Source organism: Salmo trutta, chromosome 18, assembly GCF_901001165.1.
Source record: "Salmo trutta chromosome 18, fSalTru1.1, whole genome shotgun sequence".
NCBI classification, from domain to species: Eukaryota; Metazoa; Chordata; class Actinopteri; order Salmoniformes; family Salmonidae; genus Salmo; species Salmo trutta.
In genome coordinates, this window is record NC_042974.1 from 58,261,671 (window position 1) to 58,279,649 (window position 17,979).

The window sequence follows — 17,979 nt, forward strand, 5'->3', positions numbered from 1 at the left end:
CCCAAATGTGAAGAAAAAAATAATAAATATATTTTTGTATTAAAAAAAACCCAAATGAACATGTGAATCATATTTTTATTTGGCGTACCCCCGACAGAATTGCAGGTGTAAGCGTACCCCAGTTTGGGAAAACCTGTCTTATGCAGCTGTTGGTCACAGATACCTTATCTCTTTTCCCAGTCATGTGAAATCCATAGATTAGGGCATCATTTATTTCAGTTGACTGATTTCCTAATATGAACTTTAACTCAGTCAAATCTTTGAAATTGTTTAATGTTGTGATTTGATATTTTGGTTGGGAGGAACCAATTCACCTTATCCGCTAGTGCTCTAACTAGGCTGTGCTGTGTGAATGACTTCTAACTAGACCCTCTTTCTCACACAGGACTAAACTCCATCCTGTTTGCCATCAACATCGACAATAAGGACCTAAATGGTGTGATCCGAGCAGGCGGCCCTGCCTCCTCCGTGAGCCACCTCCTGAAGGAGTCCACCCAGGGCATAGGGAGCTTATGGAAGGAGTCTACCCAGGGGGTGAGCACTCTGCTCAGGGAGATCAGCACCGCCACCACTGTGGTGCCAGGCTTCACCCCCACCCACCGCCCTGACGGCTCCACAGACCCACTGCCTGTCCTGCCCCGCAGCGCCTCCGCAGGTAGGGAGGAGAAATTACAATCAACTTGGATACAGAAGGGGGACAGTGGATATAACCAATTATTTATATTCAGTTCTATTCATATTCTTACTAAGGTGATGATGATGGTGATGATGATGATGATAAGCCCAAAAACATGGAGATGAAACTGACTACTTTTTCTCTCTCCTCTCCAGACTCTGGCCTGAGGAAGGAGCGACGGAAGAAAAAGAAAATCACCAACATCATCTCTTTCGATGACAACCTGGATGGGGGAGCAGAGGACGAGGATGAGGAGGTGGGGGGGCGTACTGCCACTCTCAGGAAGAGCACCACTGCTCCTCAGGTCAGTCTGGAGGAGGGCATTGACCCACTGGAGCCCTCCTTCTCCCTCTCGCCTCCCCAGAACGGGATGCCCGAGCCTGGGATAGTCAGCTGGGCCGGGTCTCCTCCTTTCTCCAGGGCTCTGCCAGACTCCAAGATTATTGATAATGATGAGGAGGAGGAGGAAGAGGAGGTGTACAAGATCAGACCACAGCCACAGAGCCCCCTCCATGACAGGGCCAGCACTAACCAGTGAGTAACCATAGAGACTAATGATTACACATAATCTAGCACTTTCTTAACCATACAGTAAGCATGGTGGGAAACTCTTAAACAATGATTGATATAAACAGGTGTACTTGCTGTGGTATATGTATGTATGTGTGTGTGTGTGTGTGTGTGTGTGTGTGTGTGTGTGTGTGTGTGTGTGTGTACAGAGTGGTAGTGGGGAGCCTATCCAGTGTGTCCACGTGTAGCCCTCTGCAGGCCATGACTGATCATGACAGTTCAAACATCCTCATTGCTGTGGCCTCCAGCCACTCCTACTCTCAGCCAGGTGAGCCAGGCTCCTCTCCTCTGTTTCTCAACCCAGTCCTCTGGGCTCACCAGTCATTTCTTACAGGCTCCTCTCCTCTGTTTCTCAACCCAGTCCTCTGGGCTCACCAGTCATTTCTTACAGGCTCCTCTCCTCTGTTTCTCAACCCAGTCCTCTGGGCTCACCAGTCATTTCTTACAGGCTCCTCTCCTCTGTTTCTCAACCCAGTCCTCTGGGCTCACCAGTCATTTCTTACAGGCTCCTCTCCTCTGTTTCTCAACCCAGTCCTCTGGGCTCACCAGTCATTTCTTACAGGCTCCTCTCCTCTGTTTCTCAACCCAGTCCTCTGGGCTCACCAGTCATTTCTTACAGGCTCCTCTCCTCTGTTTCTCAACCCAGTCCTCTGGGCTCACCAGTCATTTCTTACAGGCTCCTCTCCTCTGTTTCTCAACCCAGTCCTCTGGGCTCACCAGTCATTTCTTACAGGCTCCTCTCCTCTGTTTCTCAACCCAGTCCTCTGGGCTCACCAGTCATTTCTTACACATTCACAGTAGTTTGGTTATAGCGTGTTGGCTCATAGTGTTCATTTTTGGAGATTGTTTGTATAGAAACGGCAGACTGGTGTTAAAAGAGAATAGTGTGCGACGTTACTTAGAGGTAAATATACAGTACCAGTCAAAAGTTTGGACACACCTACTCGTTCAAGGGTTTGTCTTTATTTTTACTATTTTCTACATTGCAGAATAATAGTGAAGACATCAAAGCTATGAAATAAATATATGGAATCATGTAGTAACCACCCTTTGCCTTGATGACAGCTTTGTACACTCTTGCCACTTTTTTGGTTACTACATGATTCCATATGTGTTATTTTACCGTTTTGATGTCTTCACTATTATTCTATAATGTAGAAAATAGTCAAAATAAAGAAAAACCCTGGAATGAGTAGGTGTGTCAACTTTTGACTGGTTCTGTACATTTACTAAGCTTCTGTTGAATATGGGAAGCATATTCTTAAAGCAGACAGATTTGACCCAAAACATTCCTTATCATTGTTTGCACTTTCATTTTGTTTCAGTTGCTTCAGTGGAGGATTCAGCTGCATTTCCTGTACAGACAGATTCCACAGGCGACCACGAGACGACCAGAACCCAGCTGCAGTTCAAGTATGTTGTCAGTCAATTTTACATGCACATGATCTTAACAAGGGAGGGAAGAAAACCGCACTCACTTCAATATTTCATAGTTTTGATTTTAACAAAGCAAATTTGAGGACAAGGCTACCTAAATCCTATCAGCATATTGACTGTAGCACTCGTGCGGGCAATACACTCGATCACTGCTACTCTAACTTCCGCAATGCATGCAAGGCCCTCCCCCACCCTTCCTTCGGCAAATCCAGCCACGACTCCATTTTGCTCCTACTGTCCTACAGGCAGGAACTCAAACAGGATGTACCCGTGACTAGAACTATTCAACGCTGGTCTGACCAATCAGAATCCACGCTTCAAGATTGTTTCGATCACACGGACTGGGAAATGTTCCAGGCAGCCTCAGAATAACATCGATTTATACGCTGATTCCGTGAGTGAGTTTATAAGGAAGTGCATCGGCGACGATTAAATCCTACCCTAACCAGAAACCGTGGATAGATGGCGGTATTCGCTCAACTGAAAGCGCAACCCACTGCATTCAACAATGGAAAGATGACTGGGAATATGGCCGAATATAAACAGTGTTGTTATTCCCTCCAAGGCAATCAAACAAGCAAAATGTCGGTATAAGGACGAAGTGGAGTCGCAATTCAACGGCTCAGACACGAGACGTATGTGGCAGGGTCTACAGGCAATTACGGACAACAAAATGAAGAACCAGCCACATCACGGACACTGACGTCATGCTTCCAGACAAACTAAACACCTTCTTTGTCCGCTTTGAGGATAATACCGTGCCACCGACGTGGCCCGCTACCAAGGACTGCGGGCCCTCCCTCTCCTCCTCCATGGCCGACGTAAGACATTTTAAATGTGTTAACCCTCGCAAGCCTGCCGGCCCAGACAGCATCCCTAGCCGCGTACTCAGAGCATGCGCAGACCAACTGGCTGGTGTGTTTACGGACATATTCAATCTCTCCCTATCCCAGTCTGCTGTCCCTACATGCTTCAAGATGGCCAACATTGTTCCTGTACCCAAGAAGGCAAAGGTAACTGAACTAAATGACTGTCGTCCCGTACACTCACTTCTGTCATCATGAAGTGCTTTGAGAGACTAGTCAAGGATCATATCACCTTACCTGCCACCCTAGACCCACTTCAATTTGCTTACCGCCACAATAGGTCCACAGACGATGCAATCGCCATCACACTGCACACTGCCCTAACCCATCTGGACAAGAGGAATACCTATGTAAGAATGCTGTTCATCAACTACAGCTCAGCATTCAACACCATAGTACCCTCCAAGCTCATCATTAAGCTTGACGACCAGGGTCTCAACCCCGCCCTGTGCAATTGGGCCCTGAACTTTCTGACGGGCCACTCCAGGTGGTGAAGGTAGGAAACATCATCTTCTTTTCGCTGATCCTCAACACTGGTGCCCCACAACGGTGCGTGCTCAGCCCCCTTTGTACTCCCTGTTCACCCATGACTGCGTGGCCAAGCACGCCTCCAACTCAATCATTAAGTTTGCAGACGACAACAGTAGTGGGCTTGATTACCAACAACGACGAGACAGCCTACAGGGAGAAGGTGATCCACTTTAAAAAATGGATCACTATACACACACACACACACAGAGCTTTAATAATACCACTTTAATGTTTACATATCTTGCATTACTCATCTCATGTATATACTGTATATTATACCATCTATTGCATCTTGCCTAAGCTTCTCGGTCATCGCTCATCCATATTTAAATGTACATATTCTTATTCCATCCCTTTACTTAGATTTGTGTGTATTAGGTAGTTGTTGTGGAATTGTTAGATTACGTGTTAGATATTACTGCACTGTCGGAAATAGAAGCACAAGCATTTCGCTACACTCGCATTAACATCTGCTAACCTGTGTATGTGACCAATAAAATTTGATTTCAATAGTCTTGAGAGTTATTGGATGGAGATATGTGCGTAACATTCTCTCTCTCTCTCTGTGGTGTTGCAGCTTGGAGGCCAGCCCGCCGGTCCAGAATGCACCTCTCTCCAGTGTCCTGCCCAGTGCCAACCCCGGTCTACCAGAGTCCATGTCAGTGGGTGAGTGTGTGTGGTATACTATACATGTGTTTTAAGAAGGGAATTCAGTATGATGAGAAATTCAGTATGATGAGAAATTCTTTATTCAACCAGGAGATGGCACTGTTAATTCAGTATCAGTGTGCCCTGTGTGTACTCAAACGGTAGTCTCCAGTTTATAGGACTGAAACAGAACGGTACCCTCAGAAAAGCATGTCTTCTTCGATAGATCTCATTTCTCTACACAACACACCCCAGTCATCCACATTTCTTCCGCTCTATTTTTTTCCAAAACTTCCTGGAATATAAAATACCCTGAACCAGCCAACCGTTTACACGCTGTCTGTGTTTTCGCCTCTAGGACGTGATTTGTGTAATTCTCTAAAGCTTAGCAGAGGTTAGCCCTGCTGATGCTCATATTGATGTTATGTGTTTCCTGTGTGTGGATCTCACCAAGCCTGTAATGTTAGTCAGGGTGTCAGGGCTGGGGATCCAAGTGTGACGGTCTGCCTTTAAGCACTGTGGAAGACCCACAGTCACGTCTATAGTTGTAACTCACGTCTATAGTCAAACACTCAAAAGATTAGCAGCTCTCAAAAGAGGAGTGCTCTGTGTGTGTGTGTGTGTGTGTGTGTGTGTATAGATAGAGAACATTGTGTGCAGTATAATGAACATAAGCCAAGGTCCACCATTATGTTAGTGTCTGCCACACACACACACTATACAGCTCGTTAATGGATCGCCGGTGCTGTTTTCCCTTGGTGAACGCACGGTTGTCGAAATGTTACACATATTTCTGGAGCAGTGATGTGGAGTTGGGAGCTCCACATATAATGGTTCTGTCCTCTCCTCCTCTAGTGCCCATCTTCATCCTCCTCTTCTTCACCTCAACCAGCCACTTGGCCGAGGCTTTGGGTTGTAGACCTACCTTTTGAAACGCGTCCGGGGCCAAAACACGCTCCACTTCTAAGCTTCGTGGCTGTTACTAGCCAACAGCTGATCTGTATAATTTATTTGCTTTTAATTGAGTAAATACTTTGGTATTCATAAGGCCTTGGCACTTGCCACTTTTTCCATAGGCCTACTTCTCCCAGTGCAGTACTATGTATTAGCCTATATCCGTCATGTGAGTAAAGAGCTGTGCTGTGACTGTATGTTGATGAAGTGTATATGTATCTGGGCCGAGGTGCTATTTTAGTAGCCTGTCTGGTCCCTTGCGCAATGTCAAGGCTATTCAACTATGTTCTAACGGGGGCCAGATTTGAAAAAGTTCATTGACAGGGGGGCAAGACATTTTCTTCATGGGATTACTAAAACCGGTATTAAAAAAACAATGCAAAGACACATTTATGATGTTTATAAAGCACTTTTATTCAAATCAAATGTTGCTCTAAGTTCATTTTAAGTGCTTTAAGATTAGCCTAATTCAATGCATACATTTTTTTTAAATAATGGAACACATTTGTACACAGTTGACCTGCATCACATTCATTTATACTTTCCTGTCTGTTTTACAGACATAACTTCATCTTTAGTTTTTTTTTTTTACACACAAACCTTTTATGCATGGCATCTCAGTTGACTAGCTTTTGTGGAGGTCTCTCTCCCCCTGTATCAGTAGAGAACGGGTCCCTATAATAAACTGCACCACCTCTGTAGGGACTTAAACTCATCAAATCTCGTTGCAAAGTTAAACTGAAAGCTATCTAGAAACTCCAACATTACGGGATTGATCTGTGCTGATGATGACTGAATAAAATTGCGCAGTTGTAGGGAAAGGAAGCGTTTTGTTTGAGCTCAAATCAGAGGGGGAAATAACACTTCAATTTCAGTCATGTCAACAACTGTTTTATCTCTCCCTTGTAGTCCCAAAGTGAGTTTGAGTTTATTTGTATTTTTACAGGGACAGTGCACATTTTAATCAACCTTTCAGTAAAAGTGACTCTTTTAGGCAGCCGGGCTAATTTTCAACCGCAGTCCCTGGGCCGGTTATTAAAAACAATCACAATAAAAATATTGATTAACAATGAGCAGTGAGCACATGCAGAGCAACATAGGACAAGCAACACATAGCATGCAGACAGACAGAGCAAAATAGGACAAGTAGCACGCCGACAGACAGAGCAAAATAGGACAAGTAGCACGCCGACAGACAGAGCAACATAGGACAAGTAGCACGCCGACAGACAGAGCAAAATAGGACAAGTAGCACGCCGACAGACAGAGCAACATAGTACAAGCAACACGTAGCACGCCGACAGACAGAGCAAAATATGACAAGCAACACGTAGCACGCCGACAGACAGAGCAAAATAGGACAAGTAGCACGCCGACAGACTGAGCAACATAGGACAAGCAACACGTAGCATGCAGTCACCTCATGGCAGACCTTGTGGATCTGCTGCCGTGGGTTTTTCTGTTTGACTGACGTACTAAGTGGAGGGGGGGGGGCAGGCCATTAGGATCTTGAATACAAGACATGCGTCGGTGTATTGCACAAGATTTTCTCCACTCAGTAGCTCATGCTGTCTGCGGATATAACAGTGATGTCTACTCTATCCAGCACTTTCAGAGCCTGTTGTACACACACTGAATGGGTTTTAATGTTGTACAGCAAGCTTGGGCCCAACCAGTCAAGCAGTATGTTAAGTGGGTGAGTATCAGATTCTCCAATTGAAGAATATTGAAAGAGGGCTCCTTTTTCGTACTAAACATCAGGTTTTTGCATACATTTTACAACATTTACAAAAACTATGTTCAGAATTGATCAAAGGGCCATTCTAAATTGAATAAAAGAGCCCTATCTGGCCCGCGGGCCACCATTTGAGTAGAAGAGTTGGCTACAGGCAGCAGCACATGCAGTATGAAACCAGTTTAGTATTTCATGTATCACTCAGCTCAGTGGCACCGTAGTGGTAGTGATGAGACTTCAATATGAGCTGAGTAAAAGAAATGTGAACAATAACCACTTTTTCAGATGTAGTTTTTGGCATCTGTGTGTTTGTCTGTGTTTAACGGTCTCTCATCCACAGTGGAGCTCCGCCAGGCCATAGTAGCCATGATGAACAGGAAGGATGAGCTGGATGAACACAACATGTGAGTTCCTCTCTCCTAATGTTGATGGTATGAGTTGATCTTTGACATGTTGTGGAATTTAGAGCTATGTGTATATGTATGCAAGTTTTCTGAGACTGTTTTTTGTGATTGTATGGTAACAGTATTGTGTTGTGTCTTCCGGGACACGAGGTCCCTGCGCAGCCTGCTGGATGGGGAGATGGAGCACTCTGCAGGGCTGAGGCAGGAGACAGACGCCCTGAGGAGACGCCTGGATGAGCTGGAGGAGAGACACACAGCCAAGGTCCAGGCTCTGGGCAGGTGGGTGGTGGTGGTTGTTCCCAACGGCAGCTTCCCATGGCTCAGTTGGTTTCCTATCCCTGTGCTACAATAAATCAGCAGATATCACAAAGTGCTTCTACAGAAACCCAGCTTAATACCCCAAAGAGCAAGCAATGCAGATGTTGAAGAACGGTGGCTAGGAAAAACTCCCTAGAAAGGCAGGAACCTAGGAAGAAACCTAGAGGAACCAGGCTCTGAGGGGTGGCCAGTCCTCTTCTGGCTGTGCTGGGTGGAGATTATAAGAGTTCATGGCCATTAAGTCCAGATCGTTCATAGATGACCAGCAGGGTCATATAATAATCACAGTGGTTGTAGAGGGTGCAACAGGTCTGCACCTCAGGAGTAAATGTCAGTTGGCTTTTCATAGCTGAGTATTCAGAGGTAGGGAGAGGGTTGAAAACAGCAGGTCCAGGATAAGGTAAGCATGTCCAGTGGACAGGTCAGGGCTCCTTAGCGCAGGCAGAACAGTGGACCATTGGTGGTTAGAAAAGGAAAAACATGGATCTCAATGGAAACAGTCTTTAGAAGTTCAATATGAGCGAGTGTGTTTTTTGGGTGGCGTCTTAACTTTGAGTTGAGTATGCTGCGAAGTGCCCTTAACATTTGAGCCACTTAGTCACACTTTTTTAGAGTGTTCTATCTTAGCCAGCCCAGTCCTTCTACCTCGCTACACTTTTAAGCCAAACAGGAAACTCCAGCCAGCCACTCACACTCAAATGCTATCCTCCACCCAAATCTGATCAATAGTCTCTAAAAATACTGGAATTGGTAAGTAAGCCCTTTCTTGTGTGTGTCTAACAAAGCCCCGTGGATGTGAGCTGGACTAAGATCCTCTCATAGATTTACCCACATTGATTCATCACAGTGAGAGGAGTGGGTACTGGGCTGGTTAAGACGTAGGCCGCACACTGACTGAGGCAGTGCTTCTGACACGCATGTATGTAACGCTGACTGACTGAGGCAGTGCTTCTGACACGCATGTATGTAACGCTGACTGACTGAGGCAGTGCTTCTGACACGCATGTATGTAACGCTGGCTGACTGAGGCAGTGCTTCTGACACGCATGTATGTAACGCTGACTGACTGAGGCAGTGCTTCTGACACGCATGTATGTAACGCTGACTGACTGAGGCAGTGCTTCTGACGCGCATGTATGTAACGCTGACTGACTGACTGAGGCAGTGCTTCTGACACGCACGTATGTAACGCTGACTGACTGACTGAGGCAGTGCTTCTGACACGCATGTATGTAACGCTGACTGACTGAGGCAGTGCTTCTGACACGCATGTATGTAACGCTGACTGACTGAGGCACATGTTTGCAAGCACACACGGACGCACAGAAAGCCTATTCCCTACCAGCGTGGAGCTCGGGCCGTTCTTCCCGTGATGTGAGCAGAAATGAGATCTCACCCAGGAAGGTGGCTGGGCAGGCGGCCAGGAGAGAGTGGGCCTGGCCAAAGAGACACTGGTCCTCTGCTCGGTTTGGAGGAAACACACACTGAGAGATTATTCTTTCTTCTTACTTGGCACTGAGCGTTTCCTGAAGGTGGTTGAGAATGGGATATTGATGTACTGTAAAGACCCCTCCTAAGGTTTGGCTGGTTTTACTCTAGTTGTTGAGAGGATTTTAGTTGTTTTTGCTGCTTTGTGAAGTCAATTATCTAGCTGTCTCAAGGGGCTACTGTACAGTTGAAGCTCCAACTTTTAACAGTCTTCTACTCTACTCCATCTGCCTACTGTGCTGTGGGCACAGAGGAAGAAGGTTTCTGAAGGGAAAACCACACTAAATGTTTGAAGTATTGTTTGTAGAGCCTCTAAATGGCACTCGGGAGTATTACACGTAGACGTCCTTTATTTTATCCTCTGAGTGTTTTACTGTAATGTTTTCTCTAACTGGGGCAGGTTTATACTCTGTTTTTTACTGTCAAATCCAAATCAAACCTCTGGGACTGCACTCTTCCTGCCTCTTCCTCTCTCTGATATCTTCCTCTCTCAGCTGATTCAATTTCACTAATGGGCATATAGACCGTCCATTTAGACTGAGGTTTTTGGGTGGAATACCCCCATGTTAAACTCCCTCAACGACACATGCCGGTTGTACAATACACAGCAAAGTTAGTGCTGTAGGATGCCTTTGAAACTTTCAGGGATACTTGTAATGTAGAATGATGAGCCCATTATAAAAAGGACTGTCTGGGACATATTCTCCAGTTCCAGTTGTCAGTCTGTATCTGTTCAGGGAATTGAATCTGGACAGATGCTGTAGATTTGGGTGTGGCTTGTGTAAGAACACAGCCCCTACATTATCCTCCTAGGTCGTTCTCTACATTGTCTTTCCTTCAGTGATACCTTCATATTACCCTATAGTACAATAGATGGCTACACCATACTCTCACTGTACAAAACATTAGGAACACCTTTCTAATATTGAGTACCACCCCCCTTTGCCCTCAGAACAGCCTCAATTCATCGGGGCATGGACTCTACAAGGTGTTGAAAGCGTTCCACAGGGATGCTGGTCCATGTTGACTTCAATGCTTCCCATAGTTGTGTCAAGTTGTCTGGATGTTGTTTGGGTGGTGGACCATTCTTGATGCACAGGAAACTGTTGGGCATGAAAAACCCGGCAGCATTGCAGTTCTTGACACGAACCGGTGCGCCTGGCACCTACATCCATACTCCATTCAAAGGCACTCCAATTTTGCCCATTAACCCTCTGAATGGCACACACACACAATCCATGTGTCAAGGTCAGCCTGTGTCGATACAGTGCGATCCGTGTGCACTGTTGGCCAGAGAACTGATCTCTCTGCCTGCCTGCCTGTTCCCTGCCTGCCCTGCTCTGTCTCTCCCATTCTGGTACAGGTGCCCTTGCCACCCTCTCTATCCCCGGAGCTTTGCTCGCCTACATCATACGCAGACATCACTGACTTTTGATTGATCTGTGGTTGGACTATTTGATTAGTGACTCTTAGGGCAATGAACAAATATTTTGCTGTTGTCTACCCTTGGCTTTTACAATGTTGGCGATACTTTTAGAGCCTGTTGCTCTGTGAATGAGGAAATATATGACTGTTTCTCCCTCGAGTTTTGTGAGAAACACCACACTTGCTCCGGAAATGCACGTGAGAACTATGCACATTTCTCCCAAACAATATGGGAGAAATCAGACTCATGCGCTTACATGTCAGGACTGTTCTCTTGGTACTTAACCATGTCTCTGGACTTTACACATCTCCTGAAATATGTGGCGTTAAAGACTCTGGTGACTATGGATTCTCGTTCAAGTGCTGTCTGTAAATCGAAATGTTGTAGCCCTCGATCTAGACTTGCCATTATCTTGCTGCTTCTATTGTCTGGAAATGTGCAATCTAACCCAGGTCCTGATGTTCTTACCCCTGCCCAATTAAGTAGTCAGAGTGGCCTGAAGTTTCTGCATATGAGTGTAAGAAGTCTTCTGCCGAAGCTTGATTTTTGTGGATTTATGGATAAAAACTGCCGACCCTGATGTATTTATGGCTCAAAAAAATCTATTACAGACTAAAATATTGGCATAAATGGTTACAATGTTTTTCGTACAGATCGTAATTCTAAGGGTGGTCAACAGTAGCAGATGGAGGTCTATCACAACAATATTTAAAGATGAGCCAAGGTTTAGGTTCAAAGACAGATATTCAATTGCTTAGGTTTAGTAACAGAAGTCAGAACAACCACCGAGAACTTGTCTTTTACGCTCTCTGGATTGTATTTTCAAATTGTTATCACAGAATGTCAACTCGTGAGTTTGTCCTGATGGGTGATCTGAATCAGGACTGGCTAACATCTTGCTCTGATCATCTCTAAATTCTATGCAATACCTATAATCTCACTCAGATTGTCAACAGTGTAATAACTAGGTTGAATATAAAATGTCCTCTTTTGATTTGACCTTAACCAATACTCCTCATCGTTTTAATGCTTCTGGTATTTTTGCAAATGACATAACTGATCACTGTGCTATTGCCTGTGTGAGATGGTAAAATACCTAAAAAATCTCCAAGTGTCATTACGAAAAGAAACTGGAAACGGTTTGATATTCAAGGTTTTTTACATATTGTATCTAGCATAGAATGGAATTAATCCCTGATGTTGAACTAGCCTTTTCTTACTTCCACAACGCATTCCAGGATGTATGCAATAGGCATGCCCCTTTTAAAAAATTCAGGATTAAGGGCAGAGAGAACCCTTGATTTACTAAGGAACTTACTAAAATCATAAGGAAACTAAATGCTATGTGGGCTAAAGCAAGAGGGTCTGGTTCGGGAGATGATTGGATGGCTTTTAAACGTCTTCAAAATATGGGTGTGGCTATGATCCGTAAATTGAAAGCAGACCACTACCTGAAATATACTTCAGATCATTTAAATAATCCATCCAAATTTTGGCAAGTAGTGAAGGGTTTGCAGTGCAGAAAAGATACACAGCTTCCTAAACAATTGTTGGTAGACACACAGATTGTAACTGAGAGAACCTCTATTCTAAAAGCCTTGAATACTTTTTTAGATGCAGGCAGTTTATTTGAAAAGGTCAAAGGTATAATTGAGCCCCCTATGAATTTACCTGACACCCCTGTGCACTCCTTCACCAGGTTCCCCTTTTCATCCTTCTCTGTTTCAGAAGTATGTAAAGCCCTGAAAGAAATTGATGGAAAATATCCCCCTGATGAACTAGACCCCTGCTTCCTACACCTAGCTGCAGACATCATTGCTCCCCCTTAACATGTATTTTTAACCTCACGCTTGATGTTAAGGAAATCCCCAAGTTATGGAAATCTGCTTTTGTACTGCCTCTCCTGAAAGGTGGAGATCCTTCGCTACTTGACAACTATCGACCCATATCAAAATTGTCTGTACTATCAAAGGTACTGGAGTCCTTAGTTAGTAGGCAGCTAAAGGCCTACTACCAAGAAAACAACATCTTAAATGGAATGAAATCAGGTTTTAGGTCTGGCCACAGCACTGTTTCAGCAACATTGAAGGTTTTAAATTACATCCACTGTGCTCTTGATAAGAAGTTACATTGTGTGTGTGTCTTTATTGATTTGTCGAAGGCATTTGACACCGTGGACCATGCTGTGTTAGTGCAAAGGTTAAAATGTTGTGGAATTACTGGTCATGCTCTAGATAGGTAATTTATAAACCAATCAAATCATACACAATGTGTAATGGTGGATGGTTATAAATAGGAGTCCAGAGAGGTGTGCTCAGGTGTTTTTTGGGGCCCACTGTTGTTCATTTTGGATATCAACAACATTGGGGATCTTATTGAGACAGCGGATGTTCATTTTTATGCAGATGATACTGTTCTTTATTCAAGTGGTAGTAGTTTATCTTTAGCTTTTGAAGATGACCAAAGAGCATTTAACATCATACAACAGAATCTTTATGATTTTAAAGCTGGTTCTAAATTCGGGTAAAACAAAATGCATGGTATTTTCAAATGCCAGGCATGTTAGTAATCATGTCATTGCTACGTTGGCTGGACATACTATAGAGCAAGTTAAAGTGTACAAATATTTTGGTGTGTGGGTTGATGATAAGCTTCACTGTGCATGTAGAGAACTTGATAATGAAGCTCAAGCTGAGAGTAGGTTTTTATTACCGGCATAAGGCTTGATTTTCTTTGGAGGTCAGGAAGGAGCTGGTACGATGTACATTACTGGCGGTTTTAGATGTGTGTGTGCAGTCCTCAACCACTACCCCGAGAGCACTTGATTCAGTGTATCATGCAGCCCTCAGGTTCATTACAAATCAGAAACGTCTAACACATCATTGTGATCTCTACAGCGCTGTTCGCTGGTCGTCATTGACCTTGCGTAGGCTTAAATATTGGTATACACTGATTTATAAGGCCATATTGGGTAAAATGCCATTTTATCTCTGTTCATTTTTTAATCAAGTCGGTAAATAAATATCAATTACGGTCCCATTCTCATTTGCTTCTAACAGTACCAAAAATTAGAACAGGTCATGGTAGAAATAGTTTTAGTCACTCAGCTGGTCCTGAAATTCTCTCCTGAACATTTAAAAATGTGATGATCTAGTCTCATTGGTGGAGTTTAAACACTTGACCGATGTAAATATCATAGAAGAGTGTAATTGTCTTTAGGACAGCTGTTTTTTAGTTGTTGTACTGTATGTGTGTTTATAGTTTTGTTTAATGTTGTGTTAGTGTATGTAAGTTGTTTTGTCTGAAACTTTGTTCCCTCTGCTGCTATTGGACCAGGTCTCTCTAGGAAAAGTGATGTTATCTCAATGAGATACCTGTATAAATAAAAGTAAAATTAAAAAAATATAATGGAAAGAGCAGGTGTTCTTAATGTTTTGTACACTCAGTGTAGCTCTGCTGCATAGACACACTGCCAATAGTTTGCTCTTATTAAATAGATATGCATGTCTGTCTATATGGCATCTCTCTCTGTTTCTACAGTAGGGCTGACCCCATTTAGTCGACTGGTCGATTGTTTGGTCAAAAGGCTGTTGGTTGGTCAACCGAAGTGTCTTTAGTCGAGCAGTCAATTTTAGTCTCATAGCAAAGGGTCTGAATACTTATGTAAATACGTCTTTTTTTTATTCTATTTTTTATTTATTTTTTTACCCTGTTTTCGCTTTGGCATTATGTATGAGGTATTGTGTGTGGATTTGAGGAAAACAATTTTTTTAATCAATTTTAGATTAAGGTTGTAACTTAACTAAATTTGGAAAAAGTCGAGGGTTCTGAATACTTTCAGAATGCACTGTCGGGTACAGCCCTAATATACAGTGCTTTCAGAAAGTATTGAAACCCCTTGACTTTTTACACATTTTGTTGTTACAGGCTGAATTTAATACGGATCAAATGGATTTATTTGATCTTTTTCTCCCCAATTTCGTGATATCCATTTGGTAGGTAGTCTTGTCCCATCGTTGCAACTCCTGTACGGACTCGGGAGAGGCGACGGTCGAGAGCCATGCGTCCTCCACAACATGACCGTGCCAAGACACACTGCTTGCTTAACCCTTAATGTGTCGGAGGAAATACCCTACAGCTGGTGACCGTGTCAGTGTGCATGCTCCCGGCCCGCCACAGGAGTCGCTTGAGCGCGATGGGACAAGGACGTCCAAACCCTCCCCTAACCCAGACGACGCTGGGCCAATTGTGCACTGCCTCTTGAGTCTCCCAGTCATGGCCAGCTGCAACACTAGGATCGAACCCGGATCTGTAGTGACGCCTCTAGCACTGTGATACAGTGCCTTATACCGCTGCGCCACTCAGGAGGCCCAAATGTTGTTATTTTATTTATCTAGGCAAGTCAGTTAAGAACAAATTCTTATTTACAATGACGGCCTACCCCAGCCAAACCTGGATTACGCTGGGCCAATTGTGCTCCGCCTTATGGGACTCCCAATCATGGCCAGTTTTGATACAGCCTGGAATCAAACCTAGGTCGGTAGTGACGCCTCTAGCACTGAGATGCAGTGCCTTAGATTGGTGCGCCACTCTGGAGCCCTGGCCTACACTGGTCTACACAATACTCCATAATAAACTGACCATCCTACCGATCCTCGACTTCGGTGATGTCATCTATAAAATAGCCTCCAACACTACTCAACGAACTGGATGCAGTCTATCACAGTGCCTTCCGTTTTGTCACCAAAGCCCCATATACTACCCACCACTGCGACCTGTATGCTCTCGTTGGTTGGCCCTCGCTTCATACTCGTCGCCAAACCCACTGGCTACAGGTTATCTACAAGTCTCTGCTAGGTAAAGCCCCGCCTTATCTCAGCTCACTGGTCACCATAGCAGCACCCACTCGTAGCATGCGCTCCAGCAGGTATATCTCACTGGTCACCCCCAAAGCCAATTCCTCCTTTGGTCATCTTTCCTTCCAGTTCTCTGCTGCCAATGACTGGAACAAACTGCAAAAATCTCTGAAGCTAGAGACTCATATCTCCCTCACTAGCTTTAAGCACCAGCTGTCAGAGCAGCTCACAGATCACTGCACCTGTACATAGCCCATCTGTAAACAGTCCATCTATCTACCTACTTCATCCCCATACTGTATTTATTTATCTTGCTCCTTTGCACACCAGTATCTCTACTCTACTACTTGCACATTCATCTTCTGCACATCTACCATTCCAGTGTTAAATTGCTATATTGTAATTACTTCGCCACCATGGCCTATTTATTGCCTCATTTGCACTCATTGTATATAGACTTTTTGTTTTCTTTTGTTCTACTGTATTATTGACTGTATGTTTTGTTTATTTCATGTGTAACTCTGTTGTTGTTGTATGTGTCGAATTGCTTTGCTTTATCTTGGCCAGGTCGCAGTTGCAAATGAGAACTTGTTCTCAACTAGCCTAACTGGTTAAATAAAGGTTAAAGAAATAAAAATGTCAGTGGCAAGCCTAAATATTTGTTATGGCAAGCCTAAATATGTTCAGCAGTACAAATGTGCTTAACAATTCACACAAGAAGTTGCATGGACTCACTCTGTGTGCAATAATATTGTTTAACATGATCTCTGTACCGCACACATAATTATCTGCAAGATTCCTCAGTCGAACAGTGAATTTCAAACACAGATTCAACTACAAAGACCAGGGAGGTTTTCCAATGCCTTGCAAAGAAGAGCACCTATAGGTAGATGGGTAAAAATAAATAAAACAGACATTGAATATTCCTTTGAGCATGATGAAGTTATTAATTATATTTTGAATGATGTATCAATACACCCAGTCACTACAAAGATACAGACCTGCTGCCTAATTCAATTGCCGGAGAGGAAGGAAACTGCTCAAGGATTTCACCATGAGGCCAATGGTGACTTTAAAACAGTTAGAGTTTAATGGCTGTGATAGGAGAAACCTGAGGATGGATAAACAACATTATACTAACCTAAATTACAGAGTTAAAAGAAAAACCTTGTTCATTCTTCTGTGGATTTTTTTTATATGGCAGTTGGCAACTAAATTTACGGTGCATTATCGCCATCAACTGGACTGCAGTGTGGACCTCATTCATCTCTCAATCACCCACATGGGTATATGCTTGTAAAAACCAATGAGTAGAGAGGCGGGACTTGCAGCGCATCAAGCCTCTAAAATGGAACCAGGTTCTAAGTTATATTTCAGTGCCTGGCTATGCAGACGCCTGTTGAGACACACCAGCAGTTTGGATGAAATGATTCAATAACATGTACTGTTTGTGAACATTTATTTTGCAACGGTCACGCACGCAACGTGGGTGGTCTGGTTAGTGTGTAAAACAAAAAATATGTAGAAAAGATAAAGGCGCTATATATTTTTAAATAAGATCATCTTTGATAACTAACAGTCGCCAATAAAAACTAGACGGTCAGAGAGAATCTGTTATAGTCACTAAGCATAAGAACACGGTGTAAGCCATGGCAAAATGTGTAGAATTGCAGGAAATTCTGTGGTTAAAATCTTAGGGAAAAACACTGTAACCGCGCGCGTCCACGCGGGAATGCTAACCTGCCTGTTCCGTAGCAGGAGGGCACATTGGGAGTGATCAATGAGGCACACCTGAGCCGTGGAATCCCCTCCCTTGCCTCTGGAACGCCAGACATTTATTACCTTTAATTAAATCGCACCGGAATTGTGTCTCAGCTTGCCAACTCGGATAACAACGGCCCTATCGTCCCTCCGAGAGCTCATCAGCCGGCTTTTTGAGCTCTCCCGTCCCGGGTGTCCTTTGTGGGGTGGAATGGGAGGCGATAAGCAGGGTACAATGAGAGCAGGGAAGGAAGGCAGGGGTTGTTGTTGTTGTTAACAGCACCGTAATTCTCTTAGATTCTGATTTCC

The 17,979-nt window shown here is 44.0% G+C and overlaps 1 protein-coding gene across 3 annotated transcripts in view; it reads left to right on the plus strand.

The window, feature by feature from the left end:
- LOC115153606 (sorting nexin-29) overlaps positions 1-17,979 on the plus strand; it is a 155,899-nt gene that overhangs the window by 23,928 nt on the left and 113,992 nt on the right. For 2 of the 3 annotated variants that reach the window (XM_029699224.1, XM_029699226.1), the window contains 7 exons: positions 386-655; positions 832-1,210; positions 1,396-1,514; positions 2,572-2,659; positions 4,658-4,746; positions 7,758-7,821; positions 7,972-8,100. In XM_029699224.1, coding sequence (XP_029555084.1) covers positions 386-655; positions 832-1,210; positions 1,396-1,514; positions 2,572-2,659; positions 4,658-4,746; positions 7,758-7,821; positions 7,972-8,100 — 1,138 coding nt within the window. The remainder of the gene's footprint in view (positions 1-385; positions 656-831; positions 1,211-1,395; positions 1,515-2,571; positions 2,660-4,657; positions 4,747-7,757; positions 7,822-7,971; positions 8,101-17,979) is intronic. The other variant, XM_029699225.1, reaches the window with a different exon arrangement.